The sequence below is a fragment of the Ammospiza nelsoni genome, chromosome 3 (assembly GCF_027579445.1).
Source record: "Ammospiza nelsoni isolate bAmmNel1 chromosome 3, bAmmNel1.pri, whole genome shotgun sequence".
In the NCBI taxonomy this organism is placed as follows: Eukaryota; Metazoa; Chordata; class Aves; order Passeriformes; family Passerellidae; genus Ammospiza; species Ammospiza nelsoni.
The window spans coordinates 97296065-97320045 of NC_080635.1; the positions used below are offsets into that span (position 1 = coordinate 97296065).

Consider the following 23981-nt stretch of genomic DNA (forward strand, 5'->3'; position numbering starts at 1 on the left):
CTCATATTAGTGGATGAGTGAAAATTTAATACCAGAGTACAGTCTTTTGAAATATTGAACCTTTTTTTCACTTGAAGAAAAAAGAGACCTGACTGTACTTCCACTGTCTATTCAAACTTTAATTGGTGTTTATGATTTATAATGCCTTCTGTGTTTAATTGGTGAGGCAGTTTTGACTTTTAAAATCTCATTTATTTAAAAAATTATTTCAGTGTCAGGTTTAATAGATTGTAAAAAGGTACTGTACATTAGTTGCTTGTAATGATCATGTAAGCTTTCAAAATCAAATTGTTGGAAGAATTGTGTGAACACTGAATTGCTGGAAGTGTACCAAAAAAGTGGAAGTGTACCAAAAAAATAAAAGTAATAGATAAATATACAAGAAAAGCTCTCCTGGATGTCAGGAAATTTCTAAGCCATATAAACTGACTACAAAATTGGAAACAAAAGGAAAAATAAGAACTCTAAATGAATTCCTGGTTATGGTATCATAGTTAGTTTTTAATTTTAGCCAGATAGACAAATTCAAAGGGTAAATTTAAATTCAGCCTGGTGGCTTTCTGGGGTTTTGTTTTGTGTTGTTGTTGTCAATGAAACTTTTATTTGAAACACACAACATTGAAAGTTTTTGCTTTTAACCTTAGCTGTGAAATAAATTCATCAATCTCCCATTAGGAGGAAACAAGATCATGTGAGATCACATGCTTTATTTAACTGTGATTTAACTGAGTGATTCTTGAAGATACATATCACAGGCACTGATGTTTGTCACTAGAAGCTAGCACTTTAAACTTGTGCAGTTCTATCCGTACATGTAAATAAATATTTGGATTGCAAGGCTCCTGCAGTTACTAATTTCATTTAATAGCCTCATTTTTCTATGTTGTATAATGTTTTTTGTTGTGATTAAGAAAAACATATAACCCTTGAATTAACATTAGATAACTTACTTCCAAAGGGATTCACAGGACCCGATGGCTCACGTGGAGCCCCAGGACCAAAAGGACAGAAGGTAGGAACAAAATTATGCATATAATTGTCCTCGGCTGTTCCAATGGCCTGGAAAGGCTCGGGATGGCCTTGGGGCAGCCCACGCTCCAAAGGACGAAAGGAGTCTTCAGGTTTTTCGGTCTTCAGTGTTGTTTATTAATTCTTATCTACAATATTTTCTCTCGGCCCGACAGAGGTCAGCACAGCAAGTCAGCCACGAGTGCACTGACTGCCCTCGGGGCGGTCACTTATCTTTATACTAAAAACTATGTATAAGATATTTACCTTTTCCCCCCAATACCTTTCACCCTTATTGACAAGTGCACATTCAGTAAGAACCAATCCCAAAGTGCCACCACCACCACTGAAGATGGATGACAAGAAGAAGAAGAAGAAGGACAGGACACGCCCTAATTCCTCCATCTTGTCCCCTAAAAACCCCCCTGTACCGAAATTCCAAAACCTGTGTTTCACACTATAATTAATCTATCTCTTCACCATTTATCCCCGTGTGATCCTCCCATCCTCATACAGCTGTTATGTCCTGTGCAGGATCAAAATCCAACCACCAAACACTTCTGGCAACATTCCAGGACCTCCGAGCCCCCCCAAGGGTTGTCTCGGTGACTCTGCACATCAGGACTGGTGTGCTGAGTTCCCACATATAATGATGGATTTTTATTTAAAGCAGCATATTTGTTTGTTTCTATGTGACTGATAAGGTGCTGCAACCTTTCTTACAATCCTAACATAGCTATAGAATACATATGTACTGGGCCCTTTCCACACAGCACAAAGGAGGTTCCATTGCCACAGCCAGCAGTAAGGAATGCTGGCTGGCATTACGTTGTTGACATTAAGGTTGAGCATCTTCAGTAAAGTTGAGGCCCTTTCCATCTTGTATTACAATTGTGCCATTGTAATGTGCAGTGGGAACCAGCAAAGTGAAACCTGACTTCATCATCAGTTAAACAAATGAAATATAAATCAGAAGTCAGAGTAGGAAGAATGCTTGAGTTTTGGGGGGTGGGGGAATAAAAGGCCAGAGGCTGTTTCTTTTTAATACTGAGAGAGTCTTTCCTTTCTAGCAAGTCTTACTGAAACCAGCATAGCATTAATGAAATTAATAATACTTGCAGACTATGTCCACTAAATGATACCCTTCAAAAGGCGAGAGAACATTTTCCTGTATATTGCTTAAAAAACTTGATGCTAATGCCTCTTAAAAACTCTTTTTTGTTCTTTTAAAGGGGGAGCCAGGACTGCCAGGTGCTCGTGGACTTCCAGTAAGTAATGCATTTAGTGTTCAAAGAGGATATTTGCATCTTAAGTATTATTATGAAGGCTTCTTACCATTAAATGTAGTGAAGAAAAGCCCAAAACTATTTCTGAGGTTTCAAAAATCTCAGAAGTTACAAAAGCAGTACTTTAAGAAACAGTTTTGTCTTTATATCTAAGTGTGCAAATATTACTGAAAGGTTATATTTGGTTTGAATGCTGTAGAAAAGAAAGGAGCATGTGCGATGTATTCCCAAGTTTTACCATTCTTTTCCATCTCTTTGTGAAAATGCTATGGAGACCAGAGAGCCCAAATTTCATTTGCATAAGGGAGTCTGCAGCTATTCCTGTTTTCAACTTCTTGCCATGTGTTTAAATGGCATCACTGAAGTGTAAATTCTGTGAGACTCCTTGTACTGTTTTGCAGTTCTGTATGAAAACAGGCCAAAATATGAGAAAGGACATGAAAAGAGTACTGTTCCAGTTAGCATGCAGATGGATCTGATATCCATTTTTAGGGGCTGAAAATAATTGTAAGTTTTAGGAATTTTGCTGGTAGAAAAAGTGAATGATGGTTGGCATGTAGGAATTTAGCTTAGGAAAAACCTCAAGGAAGATGAGTAAATAATAACATGGCTAGAGTAAATTATAATAAGACAGCATATAATTAAAAGTTAATTAAAAATTAGATTTAATTTGGAGAAATTATTTCAATTAAATAGAAGACGTATGGTATTCTAGTATAACACTCCTTGTGTATTTGTATTTTTGACCTTTTCCTATTAACTTTCATTAGATTTATATTTAACAATTATTTTGATAGTTGGCCAGAGAGAAAATTATAAAGTTTTTCTTGAAGATGTGACATTATAGACCTGTTCAAACTCAAGATGAATCACTTTGTGGACACTTTATTTTTCATGAATGCTCATTCTTACCTGAAAATTTGGTAAATAGTTAATATAATGGCTGGCTGGTCTGCAGGCTCAATATATGAGCTGAATTTAGTCACAGAAAACGGCAGAACTGAGGTAGGTTCTAGGTAGACTGAAACCCCTAGATTTTTCTGTTAGAGAGGGTTTTTTGTTTTGTTTTGTTCGTTTTTTTTATGCCAACTAGATGGGGAAGTAATTTCTGGGTTGTAGGCAATGTATATTACTAGATACAATCTAGCTGAAAAGAAGAGGTAGTTAAACTCTGTCAGGTGTGTTTGCTCAGATCACATGGGAAAAAATGATCAGAGGGATGGACCACCTGTCCTATGAGGAAAGGCTGAGAAAATTGTGATTGTTCAGCCTGGAAAAGACATGGTTTGAGGCTGACCTAATTGCAGCCTTCCAGTACCTGAAGGGACCCTACCAGAGAGCTGGAGAGGAACATTTTACAAGGGCATGTGGTGGCAAGACAAGGGGGAATGGCTTCAAGCTGAAAGAGAGTAGATTTAGATTAGATATTAGGAAGAAATTCTTTGCTGTGGGGGTCGTGAGGTGCTGGAACAGGTTGCCCAGAGAAGATTTGGTTGCCCATCCTTGGAAGTGTTAAGGCCAAGCTGTATGGGGCTCTGAGCACCCTGGTCTAATGGAAGGTGTCCCTGCTCATGGCAATATCAGCTAGGTGATCTTTAATCTCCCTTCCAAACCAAGCCATTCTGTGCTTCTATGATAGGAAAAAATGGGAAAATAAAACTGATTTACTGAAATACTTGGTTAAAGTACTGTGGCATTTTAGCCTGTCAACCAAAAGAAAAACTAAGCTGGGGGAAACATACATGGTTTTAGCTCACCATTTGCAGAATAATGCAAGAATAAGTAATTTAAAACCCTCCAGAATAAGTGAATGCATAAAACATGTACAAAGAGGGTTAATCTCAATTCGGAGGTAGAGATGTTAATTTGGGAAGGCAGGAAACCGGTCCAACTTGTCAAGGTAGAATGCTGATTCTTTTCAGAGCAGCAGGACTTTTGTCACCATGTTTTGAAACTGTAAAAGCAATAAATCTGATAAGATTTTGGAACATTGTTCAAAGCTGAGTGATTTTGTTTGCCCTGAGACTTTCAATCCTAAAGTGATAACGCTTCAGTGAACCTCAGTAGGGAATGCCTTTGGAGTTGTTCTGCTTCTGCTTAATAAGCAACTGAAGCTTGTATTTTCAGGTGAATCCACAGGAATATTTATAATGAGGAAAGGAGAATTCCAATTTATTTTAAAAAGAGAAAAGATGGATATGCTTAGTCAACTCATGTAATTTCCCTCGTACTTATTAAGATTTATCCTTAGACCTCACATGTTAGGAAGAAGCCTAGTGATTGATTTTGTAGCTTCATTGATGTTAACCCATACATGCTGAGTCCATATAGAGAGATTAATACTCAAAATAAATCTCCTAGGGAAGCCTGTATAAATGCAGTTTTCCTTCTGGTGAATGGCTGTATGCTACTGGAAGATTCTCAAAATGACCAGTACTGGTCATCTGACCTTTAGTGAGATTGTACCTACTAACAAAATCCACGAAAACAAAAAAAAACAAACCAGCAACAACAACAATCCCCACAACCCTGTTACCTAAACAAACAAAAGACCCCACTGTAGAATCCCAACAGAACCCACCTACTGTAAAAACAAAACAGAAAAAAAACCCCAACAAACCCAAGTAGAAATGGTAGTGCCAGAGTGCAATGGTTCTAATTTTCAGATTCAGAGACTTTTGGAGAAGCTCTTTCTGCCAATGTGAAGTAATGGGGCTGTTTAACCTTTGCACTTCTTTGGTTTGATCCATGAAACCTCATTTACCAGAAACATAGTGAGCACAATTATGAATCTGCATACCGCCTACATGATTAATGGAGTGCTTTGGTGTAATTATGCACTGCTTTGAATACTGTCAGTGGCTTTTTGCAAGTGGAGTAGTCCCTAGATAGTTATGCAAAGACTTCATTTTTCACAAAAACTAAGTTGTTAAAATGCTCAGTACAAACAGAAAATCAGAATCCTTGGGTACAAGGCTAATTAGTTTTAAATTATTATCACTGTTTTTCATGCTCCTCTAGTGATATTTATCAGCCAAGTTAGGACTTCTGGGTATCTTCAAGAATGAATATTAAGGACATAAAGTTTTATATACAGCATTTGCTTCTCTGCTTCTGTCACCTCTTCTTCCCCAGAATGTACCCTGTCAATCTTCAGTTATCATCCCCATTTTTTACATTTTTTCCTGCTTCATAATTTTGTTTTAATTTATTCTCTTTGTCTCATCTCTTTGGTGGATAATCTTTTAAATGACAAGGTTAAAAAGTTCTTAGAATTCTTGTGATTAATTCAAGTAACTTTTTTATTCAAGTAATTTAAATATGCTGGTGTCTCTGACCTGTCCTGGTAGATGGAGCTGGGGCTGCTACATTAAGTGCATCTATTGCACTCTTCAGTCCATTCTCTCTTTTAGTTCCCTCCTACTTTTCTATGAGCTGATATTTGATGTGGCATATGGGGAGGACTGTGTGTATTTAGTGACAGAGAATTTGAAAATATTTTAAGGTCTATTAAAACACAGTGTCCAGCACAGGATACACTTGCAAACACTGGGCTCTTTGTGGTGGATAGCAGAGGTTCTTACCAGATTACAGGCTAGGTGCCTCTGAGACCGGGGATCGCAGACTCTGGGTTGCTGGCCAGAGTCCCTGCATTTTGCTAGGAAGGTGAGGAGATGCAGTGGAGTGGTCAGAGGAGGGGAGAGCCTTCTCCTGGGCCCCTGTGCGGGCTGGTCACAGTAGCTGTAGCTGCTTCTTCTGGTGTCATTGACCTTCCCTGCCTTTGATAGGGGGTGTGTTAGCAAGGGCTACTCCAATGAGACCTGCAAGCAGGTGGTTTCCTTCTTTCAGAGACAGGGGATATTATAATACTGAATATTTGATGCAGTGAAAGTTTGATTTGTACAGTCAAATATAGATATATATGTGATGAATTGTAGCAAGGCATTATGTAGGTTATGCAAGCTTATTTTCTGCTGTGTATTAAATGGTTAAAATAGAATGATTCTGATGAATGTTTGAAATTTTCTCCGTGTTATACTGACTTTTCTAAACAGGATTACAAATACAACTCTGGATTGACATTCAGCCCAGTTGCCTTACTACATCAAATCTCCTGAATATTTAAGTATATTTGGGATTTTGCATTTTAGTGTTTCATATATATCACCAACACTGTTCTCCATAAAATTTTCCATTTGCTTTAGTAATGCAAGACCAAGGGATCTGTTTTCTTAGAGGGAGTATATCATCCAAATAGGCAAAAACACAATTATATCTTGGGCATTTCTCGTTAAAATGATTCAGAACAACACTGATGGAAAATATAAACAGGAGAAGTTTGGTGTTCTTTCTCATAACCAAAACCCATAAATTCAATGGATTTAGGCCTCAGGGAAGCATGTGGGGAAAAAAGTTCACTTTTATTATAAATTCAGATGTACCTTTAGAAGGAAATTATTATAGCATAGATATATTTATCGTGGTACCTTATAATTAGCTAAACACAAAGCCTTTAATGTCTTCATTCCCTTGTGGATGTATATATGTTTATAAATATGTGTAATGGTACTGCAAGGCAAGTTAATCAGTAATTTAATATTCTCTGCTGATACCGACTACCTAATAATAAAATTGATTATTAACAGTAGTTAAACAAGTTTTCAAAACAATTTTGCAGAAACAAACAGGGGCTTTTTTACACCTTTTTTAATCTGAAAGACTCTGTTCTTGGAAAAGAGCTTTACTAAGTTTGGAATCCTCCCCATATTTCTGATCTCTTTTTTCCATATTTCACAGGGCAAGGGGCTTCTTGGGCCACCTGTAAGTATCAGTTTTACAATTCATAAATATACTGTTCAATGAATCTGTTTGAATATTTAATAAAGCTATTAGACTGCAATTAAAAGTAATTCAGTGAAAAAAGAGATGGGTTTAATCCTGATGTTCTATGGCTATTATGTATGTTTTCTTCCGCTACCCCTGAAGTGTTGTGTAGGTCTGTGGTATATGGGGCAAGAATATTGATGTCTGAAGGGATGGTTTGTTGTTTGTGAGAATTCCATGTTCCCAGTCCTTGGATGTTTGTTACATTGGTGTTATATGGTATAGAAATAATATTTACCTTGGTTGTTGCAGGGTCCAGCTGGTGCAGCAGGACTTCCCGGGGAAGTAGGTCTTGCTGGTCCACCTGTAAGTACTGCTGTGTTTGCTGAAAATGCAGGTTTATTCCATTAATAGAAGGTACTTAAAGAAAAAATGGGCCATCTAAATAATATTTGGGCTATTACAGCATTTCCAATTTGTTTTTCTCTGCAGTGATCAATGGTAGAAGAAGGATTATGTTTGAAGCTCATCAGAAATAAGAACAACATGTAGCACAAAGTCAGGGCCACCTGTCAGATTAGAATTAAATATTTCAGAGTGTCCCATACTCTAATTCTCTTATTCAAGGAAAGCTGAAATAAAAAAGCAAACCTGACAGAAGTACAGGAAATGTAAACCTTAACTACTCAGACTACTGATTTTCATTTGCGCACCAGTGCACATGGCAGTTCAGTGTTTCTTCTCTGTCTCTCTCTAAGTGTGGCTCCATCTATTGACCTTACTGCTGAACTGTGCACTCAGTTTCACCAGACTCCTGTTTTGACACCACACTTAACTGAAATGGAAGCTGGAACCAATTGGTACTTTTCTACTTGAAATCTGAAATAGTATTACAATTTTATTTAATAAAACCTACTTTTAAATGCAATTATATAAATGAATTTAAAAAAGAATATTAAAAACTGCAAATTTGCTTCAGAAGATGATTCATCTAGCTCACTGTCTTGTCTGTAGGAAGGGCAAGAATGGATACCAAGGGAAGTGGACAGGCTATTTATAAAATGGCATTTTTCTGTCATACTGTCACACATTCTGTCAGTCAGTGGTAGTTCAGAGACTGCCTGAATCAGAAATTGCACCTGTGATGCCTTTTCAAAAGCTGCATGTGAGCCTATTCTCCATTAATGCAGTCAGCATCTGAATCCTTTTATATCCCAAGCCTCCATAATACATTGTAATGATGAATCCCATGATATAATTATGCATTGCATGGAAAGGAATGGCTCCATAGTTCTCATGTTTTGAGATTTAATACCTTTTCTATATTAATCTTGTTTATTGCATTTATGACTTAGTGAAATGTAAAATTAATATTGAAATGACAATATTAAGTTAAAATATGTTCTCTGCCCAATTATTAGATCTATTTTAATTAAAAACCTTCAAAAAATAATTTGCAGAGGTTCCACATTCGCTTTACTTATAAGAGCACTCAGCATCAAAATTTCACAAACGGGAAAAAATTCTAACTTGGTTAATTCCTCTTGTGCTCTGAAAAAGTGGATTTTCTCCTCTCTCTCCTTTTGCCAGTTACTACAATTCTTTTTATTTATAACTTAATAGCAGTTATAGAGGAGGAGTGCATAGATAGTCCTGTGGTCAGATGTTTCAGTTTTCTAAAGCAGGTGAAAATGTTTTACTTTTCTTGTGACTCCTGTTTCCCAACATGGCTGCCGTTCTACTGGAAAAAATAGTTTTTCCATTCTGTTCTGGGATTTGTGTTGAGCTGATGTTTTAACTGCCTACCCAGTCTGTCCTTCTGTAGCTACCTAATTTCTCACTGTTGTTGTGCGCTCTGATTTTGTGACTGCTGTTTGTTATTATTACTGTCAATCAACTAAAATATTTTACCCTTTTTAAGGGAGATCCAGGAAAAAGAGGGCCACCAGGACTACCAGGACCTCCAGGTCCTCCTGTAAGTGAATATGATTAATATGTGCTTACATCTGAATTTTGTGTTGTTGCTGCTTGAACAAATCTTCTCCCCAAGTTCTACAGCTTAATACTGATTTTAGGATATCAGAAAGATTTTGATCTTCTACTTAGAAAGCAAGTTTCCACTTTTTATTGTAAAAAAAAGGCAGTTTGAAATGCAAATTTTGTAGCTTCTGTCAGGATGCCTTCCTATTTCTGTAAACTGCAAATTCACGGGTTTTAAATTCCCCTGTGAATCATAATACTGTAAATGTAGTCTTTGTTGGGCCTCACTGGTATTACCTCAGCAGAGGCAGGCTTTTCTCTGTTAGGAGAAGAAAAAAATATTTGGCTCATGAGACAGAAATACACGCTTGCAGGTGGGTTGAGTTCTAATGTCTTTCTTGCAATCAGATCTGCTTGCAGGGAATAAAAGAAAGCTTTATAGCGGTGCTTTGCCTCTCCAGAGGAACAGCTATCTGTTTTTAACCTCTGGGGAGGAGGGATGTGTGTTATGCCTCTATCTTGTGGCAATTTACCTGCCCAGGGAAATAAAATTGAGAGTTTGGCAGACACATCTCAGTCTGGGGGCTGGGAAATGCAAACCACTGGGAAAGGTGTTGTGCTGATGTCTTCCTCTGCTGGGAACCTTCTCTCCCCACTTTTGGGACAGATCCTAAATACATATGCTTTATTTATGCTATGTTTCTTGTTTTAATGCCAGTTGCCAGAGAATTGAAGGCAGCATTTCAAAAAACGTGAATGGTAAATTGGAGAAGAGTAGTCAGTGGTGTATAGTGCTTCTAGTCCTTTAAGTTTTGTCTGGTTTAGGTTTCTGGAGTGCCACAGTCCCACTCCAGTTGATAACATTGCCACCCAAATACTCTTGGCTTTTCAAAAATCCTTGTGCATACAAGACCATTCTTTAGGAGCTTATTCCTTAAACTCTCCTGTGCTTTTCTCTGAAACAGTGTGCTCGCTCCCACAGTGCTTCAGAGAATCCAGCAGCTGCTGTGAAATAATCTTTCTCCCTGTTGTGCCTCATAAACCTCCTGTTAGCTTCCATCAAGTATTTGATTTAATATGAGAAAAGGCCTTCCCCCCACTGAGTCAACCTCATTGTACACTGACATCTAGTTTATTGCAACTGTCATCTACCAATACTTTTGGGAAAATTGTTTTCCCTGTAAAAATAATTTTCTCTGTAAAGACCTGAATCTTTTGGTGAATGGCACAAAGTTATTCTTATTGTAGAAATTGCCTTGGTTTCTCTAGGAAACTAATGGGGTTTGGATATATTTGTTCTATATTTAACTGAAGGTATATTTGATGTGGTTTAAAAAGCAAGAGAGATATTTTGGGTTTTTTTGAAAAGCTGTTCTAAGATAAAGGATGGGACCTGCAGTCCTATAATAAGGTTAAGGTGCTTTCCATGTGAGAGATGCTTTGGTTGATTGTATTTCTGATTCCATTTTGGATAGTAGTTTTGTCTAATCACTGTGTTGCCTAATGACTCATGTCTTATTATTTCTGTATTGCTGACTTTGATAAATTTAATTTAATTTAGGGAACGATTGGCCTGCAAGATGGTGACCTGTTGGTAAGATAATTGTCCATGTTTTTATTTCTTTTTAAGTAATCTCAGACAGTCTTATTTCAGCTATATGGTAATAACTATGTGAATGCTTTTCCAGTGTCCCAGTGCTTGTCCTCCTGGCCGTCCAGGACATGCTGGCTTAATGGGTATGAAGGTAAGAGAGCTTGTTTGTTCCAGCATTCCTTCCAGAGGTGCTGTCTCAAGGTACTAGGGAGGGTAATTACTGACTTGAAAAAGGACATTTCCCTGTTAATTTCAAAAAAGATTGCATCACTGTGGTTGCTTATGGTTATTCAGCTCTTGACTGCCAAAACAACATCATCTTGTTGAAATCTCTTGCTACTCCTCTAACCTTCACTGTAAAATTTATGCGTGGTCCTGAGAGGATTAAAGTGTGAGAAGGATTGCTTCATTCACTTCCTGGATAATTTGTGGTCTGACTCCAGAAACTCTAAATACTTCCCCAAATCCTTGATCTTTTTGACTTCTTTTTCTCTTCCTGGGAGACCTGTAACATACTGAATTGAAATTAGCATGTTTTGAGTCTCATTTTAGCTAAGATTTTTTTAAAAGATATTCTTTGCTAGTTTCCAGAAATACTGTTGGACTCAGGAAATTTTTGTGGGATAACATAAGAAGTAATACTAACCTGCCAAGAAATGCAGCCTTGTTAGATCCAGAAGCAGAGATTTTGAGCATGGTACTTGATAAGTAGTGTTTCCTAGACAGGTGAGGAAGGAGGAGTGAATGGGGCTTGAGAGGGAACAGCAAGACAGCTCTCAGCAGTCTATGTCTGCTTGGGAAATCTGTATTTTAATTTTGAATAGTCTCTATTTATTAATTTATTTTCATTTTTTGTGTTTATTTTAGGGGCAAAAAGGTTCAAAAGGAGAGTCTGGTGAACCAGGAAAACAAGGTTATAAGGTAAAATAAAAAAAGAGGAAAAAAATGCGGTTGTTTTTAGCAAATTTATAGTAATTTAGCCTCATTTTCAAAAACAGTATTATATTCTGTTAGAAGTATTAATTGTTCTAACAGAATGCATGAAGTGATACTACAGAGTAACCAAAGGCACTTCTCTATTCTTTATTCACCTGTACAATCTATTTATTATGATGCACAAGTCATACTTCTCTTGCTTTTGATTTTGATTGTTCAGTTTAATTATTGTAGAACTCATAAAGAAAATTAAAGCTAAGTTTATTAATTGAAAAACTTTCAAACATATAAATGCAGGATAATTCCCTTTATTTACCAAGTTAGCTGCAGCACAGATATTAAGAGTACTTAAATGAATAAGATGGAAAAATACATTTGAGAGGGAAAGGACATAGTGTAAGTTCATAAAGAGAGGCCAAATCTGCTTCATCTTGAAAACTGAAATGTTAACTCTCTCCAGGTGTTTCATTTGAATTAAACTTTTTATTAAACCTCTTTAATATTGAAATATTTACAAGAAATTTTCAGATTTGCCCTGCCTCTGTCCATGCTTCAATGTTGCAGGGAAAACCATTAGAGAAAACTTTTTGCACTTTTAGTCTGGAAAAACAAGAATTCGTAGAATCCTAGAATATTAAGAGGTTGGAATAGACCTTAAAGATCATCTTGTTCCAACCCCTCTGCCATGTGCAGGGACACCTCTCACTAGTGCAAGTTTCTCAAGGCCTTACCCAGCCTGGCCTTGAGCACTGCCAGGGCTGGGCCATCCACAACCCCCTGGGCAACTGTCCCAGTGTCTCACTACCCTCACAGTAAAGAATTAAATTTCCCCTCTTGCAGTTTGTACCCTTTACTTCTTGTCCCGTTACTGCAGTTCCTGACAAAATCCTAAAGGCATTAATGCCAAGAAAAATGGAATGACAGATTAAGGGTAAAATATCATTATTCTTTGTACTGAGGTTTCTTTAAAATCACCCTTTGACTCATAATTAAATGGAATGTGAACCTGAATGAGTGTCTTTCTGAGGAAGTGGTATGACTTCATTTGGATTACTTTCAAGTGGGACATGGTGACAGGAAACATTAAGTAGGACATACACCTCGTACCATGACAGAGCAATATGCATGGTATGGATTGGCTACAGATTCATTCCTTTTGTTTTCCCAGGGTGAAGAAGGGGACCAAGGACCCAGTGGTGAAGTGGGAGCTCAAGGCCCTCCAGTAAAGTATTTCCTTTTAAAATCTTACTAATTTTCTTCCTAATGACATATATTTTTTTCTTATTATTGTCAGAAAAAAAATATTACAAAACTTCCATACACTTTTCTCTTTATTCTGCATTATTGTGTATGGATCAAAGTAGAATTATTTATGTCACTCCAAATCTACATTATTGCTTGGCACAAAGCTCCATATAGTTCTATGGAAAGGCTATCTTTAAAAACTATTTCATGTCCTCAATTTTGTGTTCTGCTTAGATTGTGAAAATAGTTGCATTTTTTCACCTTCTTTTTCACAATTTGGACGACTCTGACTTCATTGTGTTTGAAACACAATCAGCTCTGAAATTCAGACTTAGCTAAGATTTGAGGATGAAGTTGTGACCACTGAAGAACAGGGTTTTTTTCTCCCTGATGTTTTTTGCCTTTTGCACAGGAAGTATCCTTCAATCATATCTAGTTATTTTATTGTCCTGACTAACTGTGCTTCATTATGACACATAGGCTCTTCAGCTTGTTCCCTATGAGGAGCTCTTAGGGTTACTGTGACTGGAAAGGACAAGGGAACAGAATAAAGGGATCATTCTAAAGAGGAGAAACAGGCATAACACCTTTAATTTCTATGGTTTATTTTCTGATGGGATCTCATGCTTTTTTCTTAGGTGTTAAAGTATTTATTTAATGCCATTGCTGTCCTGATTTGATGCTATACAGGAACTTACCTTAATGCACATGACATCTAAATGCTAAATTACAAAATTCTCTATGAACATAAACATATGACAACGTAAACCTCTGGATTATCACTAGAAAAAGGTAAAGAACAGGCTAAATAAAGCAAAGGGTCCATTCCTTCTGATGATTGATCCTGAAAAGGTATCCCTGGGGCCCTGATGCAGACAAAGTGCTTGGGTAAGAGGCAGCTTCTGCTGTCTGAAAGGACTGTGGGGACCAATTCATTTTTCTAATTTTTATTAAAATTTATGATTCATAATATGCAGAAAGTAATATCAGATAGATAATCCATGTGAAAAAGGACAGAGAATGCTTTAGAGGCACAGATGGAGAGTCTGTAGACTCTGCTGTATCTCCTTATATGCTCCTTACATAAATGAATGAAAGGGGTTGAGTATCCAGTCTCCACCTGCAATCCAACCAGTGTATTCTACTGACATGGTCTGCATAAGGCAGCCACCCCTGGGAGAGTTGTTGTTTTTGATAGAAAGTATTGGATACCACAGTGTGCTTACTTCCATCTGTGATCTGAGGAGCAGGAGTAAGCTGTGTTCATCTCCCTTGCGGGGCTGCTGTAGTTGCATTACCATGATTTTTCCCACCTTTTGGGCTGACAAGGCTTCAAGTGATCTGTGCAAGATTCCAGCCAGTTTTGTGAGGAGCAAGTAGAGGCTGCCAATGTAGAACCTGCTCAAGGACTGGGTTTGCCCAAGCTGTGGGGAATGGCCTGTAGCTGTTTCAGTAATGCAGCTGCAGGACAAGCATGTTATGCCTAGGGGTTTGGTCTCTGCAGGAAGGAGACATCTCAGGCAGTGTCAGTCTCTTGGGAAGAGGAAGATAGTGAAGCCAAAACAAGACTCTTTTTGAAGGAAAGGGATAGAGAGAAAGTGATGACAGCTGTGATGATAGTTATGATACATCCTGCTGCATTAGGATGTCTACTCAATTTAGCCTCTTAGTGAACATATAAACTTAGCACTTGTACTCTGAAAAGCCTTGCTCTTTTTTTATCTGCCCCCGGGGCTCTGTAAAATCTCCTTCATCTGTCCAATCCCCCACTTAGGACAACTTAGCACTTTTGCAAATTTGGCCATGTTCCTTTCACACAAGCTGCAGGTGAGAATGCTTCAACTCTGAGGTAACCAAGAAGAAAAATTAGTGGGTTTTTTCCGTCCTTGTGGTGTATTTGTAGTTTTATAATACAGCCTGATAGTTCTGTTACTCTTTTTAAAATTCAAAATTAGTAAAATATCAAATTACTATATAAGTTAAGAATTCTAATACAGCAGTAGTTACAGTTCTCCTTTAATACTAAGAAAATAGTTAAAATCATTGTAAAGAAAGAGTGTAGAACTCTTGAGTCTTCTGTCTGAAAACTAGGACAGTTCTGATGAGAAGAATTAAGCATAATTTGAATATACTTTTCTATTTCAGGGCATTCTAGGTATCAGAGGTATAACTGGTATAATGGGACCTAAAGGTACCAAAGTGAGTATTAACTTTTCTTTCTATAAAATTGCCTATATTTAAAAAAAATGTACACCTCTGAGTGTTTTAAAAGCTTATTTAAGCTTCTTTATTTCGCCTGTATTTTCTTTCTCCTGCCAGCTATATTTCCATAGCTACTGCACTTCTTGTTAAAAAGAAAGGTAGCTCAGTCTTTCTGATTGATGAAAGACATGTAGTCTTTACTCCTTGCCCCCACTGCTTGCATTTATGGTAGTTTTGCACATATGCAAGTCTGTAGTTAGCAAGATAGCAAGTTATAACAATTATAAACCATCACACATTTTAATTAAAGCTAAAATTTATTAAGTAGTCCCCCTGTGATTTGTATCTTCCTAAAGCCCTTTACTTCCATCATCATCTGAGTTTTTGTCAGGACTTTTTATTGAGAGTTTGTTATTTTTCCCATTCTTTCTTTGACATCCCTGTGTCTTAAATTGCTGCCAGTGGGATTAATATTTATTGGGTTCTTACTTTGCTGGACAATTTTCCTTTTGTTTGTCTAAGTGTTTCTGTCTGTTACTTCAAACCTGGGTGCTACATTTCTATTCTCATGATCTTGTTAAAGCTATATAATAAAAATTTCTGGAAGGAGTAGAACACCGCAATCCTGCCATTGTCTCCTTCTCCAGAAGTCAAATCATGTAAATCTTGTGATCATCTGTCCTTAGAGGCAACATCAAATTTCTCCTGATTATGAATCTTCTCATGATTGATCCTTCCTAACATCTTTGATGTGTTGGCTAAGCTATTACTATCTTGTACTTCACTCTTCTGGCCTTTGTGTGTTCTAATTCTTTGCAGTTATTTGCCTATATTTTCTGTAATGTTTTGTCTACTTTAAACATTTACTACGTCTGTATGACTAATGAGTTCCATGTTCTCTCTAAATCTTTTTTAAAACATTTTTTCTCTCCATTTACCTTTATTTACAGGGTATTGATTGCATTGTTTCCTTGAAACATATGCAATAAAAATAGCAGCAGTGCACTTGATGATTTCCCTGCATATTTTGGTGTTATTCTATTATGTGGTGAAGGATCTGGTATATTTAAAGAAGACACAGAGATTTTTTTGAAGTAGCATGTAAAGGTCTACCTCCTTCCTAGATTTTTAGAGAATTATCTGAATGTTGTTTTTTGACTGATATTTTTTAATATTTAAATATATTTGATTTCATATCTCCATTGAAAAAAAAGAAAAAAATGGATTTTTTTTTAAATTGGAGACACAAAGCCCTCTCATCTGTAGAGGCTTTGTAGCTCCTAGCAAAGCAGGAGGACATATAAGTTGTTAGCGCTCCAGCAGCTCACTTTAATATCTGTCTTGTGTTATCTATTTGTTTGGTAGGGAGCTCGTGGTCTTGATGGTGATCCTGGTCCCCAAGGTCTTCCTGGTGCACCTGTAAGTAGAGTGTGGTGTTCTCCCAGCACTTCCCAGTTAGTGCAGCTTTGCAGCTGTGAATCAAAGAAGCCTCTGATTAATCCAATTCTGTTGATTCCCCACAGGTGAATAAATGATATTACAGTGATATCAAGTCAGTAATGTCTTAATGTTCCCAAAGAATTTGAGGTAGATGAACCCATTTTAACTTCTTAGTATGTTATGGTTTCCTCTTCCTGCTGTGCATTAGGGTGGCTTGGAATTTTTCAGGTATCAAACCAGAACAAAACTCATACAGGGTGATTTGGGCAATTTTTTGTTGGAGGTTTTTAGTGTGTTTGTGTTTTATTTGTTTGGGGTACTTGGTTGGTTAGTTGATTTTTTTTCTTAAATTCTTCCTTGCTCTCTGCTTCCATAGCTAGAATCTGTGCTTGTAACTCTGTGTTAAAAAGTGCAACATAGTTTGCTTTGACACTCCTGAATGCTCAGGTGATGATGGCTTGAGCTGTGTTTTTTAAAATATATCTGTCAACTGCAGTTTTAAAAAACAGCATTTTTAAATATAGTGTGACTTTGAGTTGTCTACTTTCACCAAATGTGAATTATATTTATTGGTTTTCTGAGAGTTTTAGTTAAAAAATACAAGGAAGTTTATTCTGATTTTATTTCTATTTTTTTTTTTTTCTGTAGGGAGATCAAGGACAGAGAGGTCCACTAGGAGAGGCAGGTCCGAAGGGAGAAAGGGTGAGCACAGACAAATTTTGACTCTTGCTGACTTGCAAACATTAATTACTTAATAGCATATAAACATTGCATAACTGATACTCTCCAAATAATGTGTATCTGAATGAGTAGATATTGACATTCTTTTCAGCTGCCCTTTCATTGTCTTCAGCTTAATTTTTAAATATTGTTATTATTCTTAGGGTCCTCAAGGTACAAGAGGAATAAATGGCCTCCCTGGGCCTAAAGGAGAGCCTGTATGTATATTTAATTAATTTATTTGCTTCATTCAATGCTACTTTGCATGTTAGGACTTAGGCAAAATCTTTTCAATATTACAATAATTTTTTTTTCTTTTTTCCAGGGTTTACCAGGAGTTGATGGCCGTGAAGGGATCCCTGGCATGCCTGGAGCTAAAGTAAGACACAATTGACATGTTTATGAGCTTTGGTAGTGCCCTAGATTTGTTCATTAATTTGTGGCTGCTGCTCATGGATTTATGCACATTATTAGGGTAATTGAATTAACATTTCTGTACTACAGATCCAAAAGTATGTCAATTCTGTGTTCCAGAAATAAAATTTTCGTCATGTTTCATTTGCATAAATTACAACTTAAAATGTTTTACAGGGTGAACCAGGAAAACCTGGAGCTCCAGGTGATGCAGGGCTCCAGGGATTGCCAGTAAGTATTGAGTATTTTACCTTTGAAAGGTAGGCTCAGTTCAAATCATAGAAAGGCTGTGCATTGGTTGATTTGATTCTGATGTTGGAGTAATTCTAGTGAAAATCTAAGCAGAAGGCTCAGGGGACAGTGTGTGTAATGCAAGGGGAAATTCTGCTGTGTGTATGCAAAACCTTTGCACAACGGTCTAAATCTCCTTAGGATGCCATTGTGGGGAGCTTGGCCTCGCAATACACTTGTGGTCAGGATGTGACTCTTCTTGTGTTTCTCCTACCTGAGACTCCCTGGATCCTATGGTGTGACCCCATAATTAGGGCTGGTCTCTTAATATTGGCTGGGGCCCAGCTATTCCCAAACTGGGCAGGAAAAGCTGAGCTGCAAGTCTGACATACCTTCCATGAACAATCATCCTTTGATATTCTGCTGGCTCAGAACATCTGGAATGCATCACACTCGTGCTTCTTTCTGTGGGTGGCTTGGAGGTCTCCAGTGAATTCCCTGTGGGGAACTTACAGGGAATCACTGGTGCTTTATGGCTCTTGCAGAAGGTAATCCTCATGCAGTAACTAAGTCTGAAAACTGTACCAGTTGTCAAAAGCTAAATAGAAACCTCTTTAAAACACTTTGCTATAGGAGTAATTCCTGTGAGGAATAGTGATGGAGATATTTTAAGACAGAACTGGACATAAATTTGTAATAATAAGTGAAATCCTAAGCCTGGAAGACAATTTAGTAAAAGCATACTTGCTATGAGCTGTTGCAGAGCAGTGAGGAGTGAATGAAAAATGTCCAAAGGTATCTGTAAAACTCTGCATCTCCAGTCTCAGCACACTGGGACAAGCATGTATTTCTAGTCTAAGACAGAAAAAGTCACACCTCCTTGCCTATCCATGCTACTTTTGCAATTTATGAAGAAAGAATAATACTTTTTATCTGTTACTTTGTAAACAGAAAGAATACAAGCTTGGTCCCTTATTGAATAAGTGTTTTAATATCAAATAAAAGGATTAGAAATACTCAAGCATGAGAATTTTTTTAAAAAAATACCATTTCCAATCACATTAACAACAAATAAATGTAAATCTTTTTTCTTTCAGGGTTTCCCAGGCTCTCCAGGTATGAAAGGCATTCCTGGCCCAAAGGTAAAACATCTTGGGTATTGTCTTTCTTATCTAAAGCACAAATAAAGTGCTAAAGTATCTAAAGTTCTAAAATATTCAATGAAATTGTACTAACCTTCTCGTGTTAAGAGACAAACCTTAGGCTGAAGGAATTAAATACAGTTTTTATTCAATTTTTGCCTGTACATTTTCATGATTCTTGTGCTACATTATGTGGTTTTCATTATTCTAGGCATTAAGTAATACCCTAAGAAGGCCATTTCCTTTTAAATTTGTGGAGATTGTTGCTAGAGAAAGATTTTCATGTGCCTACCTCACTTCATCTTGAAATGAACCAGCTTGTAATAAGATGGCTCATTCATAGCCACCCTAAGCTGATTCAGTCACGGGGGTTGTTATCTCTATTTAGGTAGCACCAACTTGCAGCATCAATTCCAATGTAGTTTAAAAAATTGTTGTAGGATTGAGACGGAGGAATGTTTCAGACAATGATGCTTGAGTTTAGCTGTAAGTGATTGAAAAAGAAAACTAGACTGAGACATGATTTTTGTCTGAAATTACATGGAGTGATATTGCCTTCTGTGATTTGAAAGCAGCAATCAAATCTATTTGGGATTTGTCAGCACATAAACAGCAAAGGAACTGAAATTTATCTTTTGAAAAATTAGGAAGTTTTGGTCAAAGTTAAAAGAACACTAAAAATAAGGCAGAAGTTATAACATTAACACAGGCTGATTGTGTTTAGACCTTACGGCTTTGCTTATTTTAATTTTTGATTTCAAAATAGAAATGCAAACCATTGGCTCTGCTAATATTTTTCATCTTCTGCCCAACAGGGTAATAAAGGTCCTCCTGGGGTGCCAGGGTTAATGGGAAATCCAGGTAAACAGGTAAAGCCATTAATCTTATACAAAAGATCTAGAAAAATGTGTAAAAAAAATCACTTTTCCAGTTTGTTGCATTTCAAATTTGTTCCCCAAAACAGGGTCAGCAGGGCCCAGAGGGAGAAGCAGGTCCAACAGGACCCCGGGGACCACCGGTAAGTATGGAAAAAATTTCTAATTGAGCATGTATAAAATTGCAATGTCTCAAGATAGGCTTGCTGAAGCTATAGCCACAAGGTAAAATTATTATTTATCTGATGTTCTAATTTTGAGGTAAATACCAGTTCTTTACCTTCCTTACCAAGGGAATGTGCATTGCCACACAGAGAAATACAGTCCTATATATATCCAGTAATGTCCTGTGGTTGTTTTTGGTTTTGGTAACAAGTTAAAATTTTAACCTTAGTTTATATTCTTCTTGTCTTTATATTTAAATGTTCTGAGTAAAAGCCAAAAGAGAGGGAATAAGTGTGTTTTGTGACACACTTATTAAAAGCTGGAAAAAAACTCCTGTTCTTCCACTGCAACAGTCTGGTTGGCATTATTAACATTGATATAGTGGTGTGAAGAATAACATTTATCTTTCATTGGAAACACTGCTGTTGTAATTTCTTTCCCTGGAGATTTTCCTTGACACTAGAAAGATTTGGAAGACTGGAGAAATTGCTGCTGGGCAGGTAGCTTGCTGCAGGAAATAAATCTGCTAAGAAAAATGAACTGATGGTATTTGTTAAGGCTCGGTTTTGAGGACAAAGAACAACTGGATACTGGAGAGTGTTGGGTACTGCTTTCTGATTCTCTCTAGAGGGGACCTGACATAGTTTGAAGCTGCATAAGGCTGATCTAATTTCCCTTTGCTGTTAATCCTTCTGGGTGGAGAGGGATGAGAGGATCAGTGATTTGAAGGAAATTTTCATGCACAAATATTCACTCTGATGACATTAACCAGGCTTCAGGCTCTGTAAGCAATTGCCTTTCCAGGCTTCCCTCTTGCCCCTGATACCCAGGGGATGATTTCCTGGAATTTCCTGAGCTTCTGCTATAATACAATGGCACAAGTTTTGCTCATGCAGTTGTAGAATTATTCTCATTCAAGGTTTAGTGAGGTACTGTCTGTGATATATTTGTAAGGGTCAGGAATATCTTTTCTGAACTAGCTCCTAAACATGCACCTGCAGTCACCCAAGTAACAGATTCCATTCTCTTCTGCTTCTTTTTTTTTTTTTTTTTCCCTGTGGTTTATGCTCTCAGGTGCTATATGTATTAATGAGATCACATTTATTTTGGACAGTTTTTGCATTGCTGATGTGTCCACAGCTGCCTAAGGATGATACAGAAAGGGGATTATAAGGGCATTTACTAGGATGGAATACACCTTCAGCCTACCAAACACTCAACTTGCAAAATGTTTTTGTTTTTGTCTTAATTTTTATTCTTTATATTTAAAAGTGTTGGGTACACTTGAAAAGGTTTTCAACTCTGTTCTTAGGCTGATACTGTACACTTGTGACAGGAACAAGAATTATAATTGAATCAGACTAAAGTAATTGCCCACTCTGATAATGCACTGTAATCTGCTGAACTATTCTTTTAATCCTTTCAATGTGAACATGAATTTACAAAACCAGCAGTCCATAGAACAGGGGTTGACACACAAGGTTAATTATTAGTAACCCTGTAGATGAACAAAAATTCTTAAAGCACATTAAATACAGTGATTTTTCTTTTTATCACTCTAGAGACCAACAAGATATCTGGATTCCTTGCCTTTATTTTCCCTGTGTTTACAAAGTGCACTCATTTTGGAAAACATGTAAAAATTAGAACTAAAGCATAGAAAGAAAACTTTTGGTCAATACAACTTGGAGAAAGGAAGTAAATTATTGATGATGAAGTAAGCTTGTATGTGTTCCATCAAATAGTAAGCTGCTTCTCATCTGTAGTTCTTAAAGCTATGAAGTCTTGGATAATAACTAATGTTGACTCTCATCAGAGGCAGCTTTAGACTACAGGCAGCATATGACTGGAGTAACTCTCTAATTTAATTTTAGTTTTTTTAGGAACACTTTACCTACACACAAAGGGTTTTTTTGTTTAGGAAGGACATAGTGTTGAACTACTGAACTTCAGAGAGCTTTGGTCTAATCTGAGTCAATATTTATTTCCAGGGCAGAATAAAGAAGGTTTTCTCTTTCTTCTGCAGCATGTACATGTAGCAGATACATTTGAACTTCAGCTTTTAAGATTCTGCCCTTCTATTTTTAGGGAAAAAAAAAATAAATCTGCTGGTTAAATAATTCTACGTGGCATGATTTTCAAACTTCTAAAACTAGACAATTTGGCAATAAGTTGAGAAAAAGCAATTATATTTCAATTGTAATTGTTCTAAAGAGAATTTTTCATATATAATTTTTTTTTCATTGCTTTCCTAATTTGAATTTTTTTCACAGTTTTAACACTTGCTTGTTTTAGACCAAAGTTGCACAACCAAATGCTTTCAAAGCCTGAGGAATTTATGGTTACCCTTCAGGTATTTTTCTTGGCCTAGTTCTTCTTATTTTGAATTATCCACTTTATAATTATCTGCAGTTCTTTCCTTTTTCCTCTCTCTCCTTTGCTTCATTTTATTTTTGCTATAGAAGACTCAGGTAGAAGTCGGGGAAGGGTTGGGCTTGTTCCTTGGAGAAAGAAAAGACCTTGATATTTTGCAGGATATGGGGAATTGTAGTCCCCTAGTATGTTGGTTGCACAGCAACAGCCACATGAAATCCTTTTCCCTCCCCTATTTCACTTACCCCTGTTCTTTGCATTGCAACTGTGTGAGACATCATGGCTGGCAGCTCCAGAAGGGCCAGAACTCCAGAGAAAAAGACGCCGGGGCAAGATCTGTGGGAGCATAACAAAGCTGACTCTGCTAAAATGGCCAGCAGACTGGTATTTGCATTAGGGGAAACCTACATGCCCACCTTTGTGTTATATTTAAAAATCATGGGGCTTTTCAGCTTTTTCTACTCACAAAAGACATTTTTTGAGAGAAATTTTTTACTTCAACTAGTTTTTTGAAAGGTTACACAGGAGAGCTCTATCATAAGTGTTTTTTGAAAGGTTACACAAGGGAGCATTGTCATCAGTGGCTCTGTGGGACAAATAATACTTTTGTACTGTTTGCCAAATAACTTGCCAAATAACCTGTCATAAACCATGTTATTTCAGTGTATTGTATTTTTAAACAGCTGTTGGAATGTAGATGGAAGATATTGTTACTAAACAGAAGATTCAAAATTTGGCCTTCTATGACTCTGTAAACTTTCACAGTTTCACAGGGCAGATACTAAATATTTGAAATACTAAATACTTGAATAGAAGATTACTAGCTCTAGTTAAAAACTCATGGCAAACTCATGCATTAGGAGGCTTTTCCCTCACCTCTGACATAGATCTCTAGGAGAAACTTGCTTTAAAAAGTATCATTTTAGTCTATTATTGCTTTTCCTTCAAAAAACTTCAACTTGCATTTGAGTGGGTAGGGGAAAAAAACTCCCTTTTGCTATTCATGTGTTCAGTTAACTAGAAAAACAACTGGAGCAACGTGGAAATTTTGCATTTTATTTCTAAATGAAATATATTCTCCTCTCCACTCTTGGTTAACCTTATGTTTGCTTCACATTGTTTTAACCAATCCAAGTAATTACCAAACTCATTTGTGATTTAAACCTTTCTAAGTCAGTCATCATGGCAGGTGGGCCAAGGGAAGGAATTATCAAATGTGGGAGTGTCATTTCTAATCAGTGGAATTTAGTCATGCTCCCTAAGCTGCTTAACCATTTTCTTTCATATTTGTGGAGATTTAGTAATCTAATTTAGTTTCTCCAGAAAATACTGACCCCTGCCTCTGCTTTTTCATCCCTTGCTTTTCTTCAATTATTTAACCTATAAATTGCTAACATTTTGAGAGCCTGTATTGCACCCTGTGGTTTTGCAGAGAGCTTGTAATATTGAAGTAATCACTTAAAGTTCAATACGTGTCTAGCAATCTGAGCAAACTTCATGTATATGCAGGCCAGCATTCATACATGTTGCTTTGTAATTAGGAAAT

At 36.9% G+C, this 23981-nt stretch overlaps 1 protein-coding gene across 1 annotated transcript in view; it reads left to right on the forward strand.

Annotated features, from left to right (window-relative positions):
* The window catches only part of COL9A1 (collagen type IX alpha 1 chain), a 62089-nt gene that overhangs the window by 18046 nt on the left and 20062 nt on the right, over positions 1-23981 (forward strand). The window contains exons 11-28 of the mRNA XM_059468854.1: positions 959-1012; positions 2241-2276; positions 7092-7115; positions 7431-7484; positions 9040-9093; positions 10660-10692; positions 10787-10843; positions 11560-11613; positions 12797-12850; positions 15019-15072; positions 16441-16494; positions 17164-17217; positions 17400-17453; positions 17561-17614; positions 17827-17880; positions 18978-19022; positions 19838-19891; positions 19987-20040. Coding sequence (XP_059324837.1) covers positions 959-1012; positions 2241-2276; positions 7092-7115; positions 7431-7484; positions 9040-9093; positions 10660-10692; positions 10787-10843; positions 11560-11613; positions 12797-12850; positions 15019-15072; positions 16441-16494; positions 17164-17217; positions 17400-17453; positions 17561-17614; positions 17827-17880; positions 18978-19022; positions 19838-19891; positions 19987-20040 — 897 coding nt within the window. The remainder of the gene's footprint in view (positions 1-958; positions 1013-2240; positions 2277-7091; positions 7116-7430; positions 7485-9039; positions 9094-10659; positions 10693-10786; positions 10844-11559; positions 11614-12796; positions 12851-15018; positions 15073-16440; positions 16495-17163; positions 17218-17399; positions 17454-17560; positions 17615-17826; positions 17881-18977; positions 19023-19837; positions 19892-19986; positions 20041-23981) is intronic.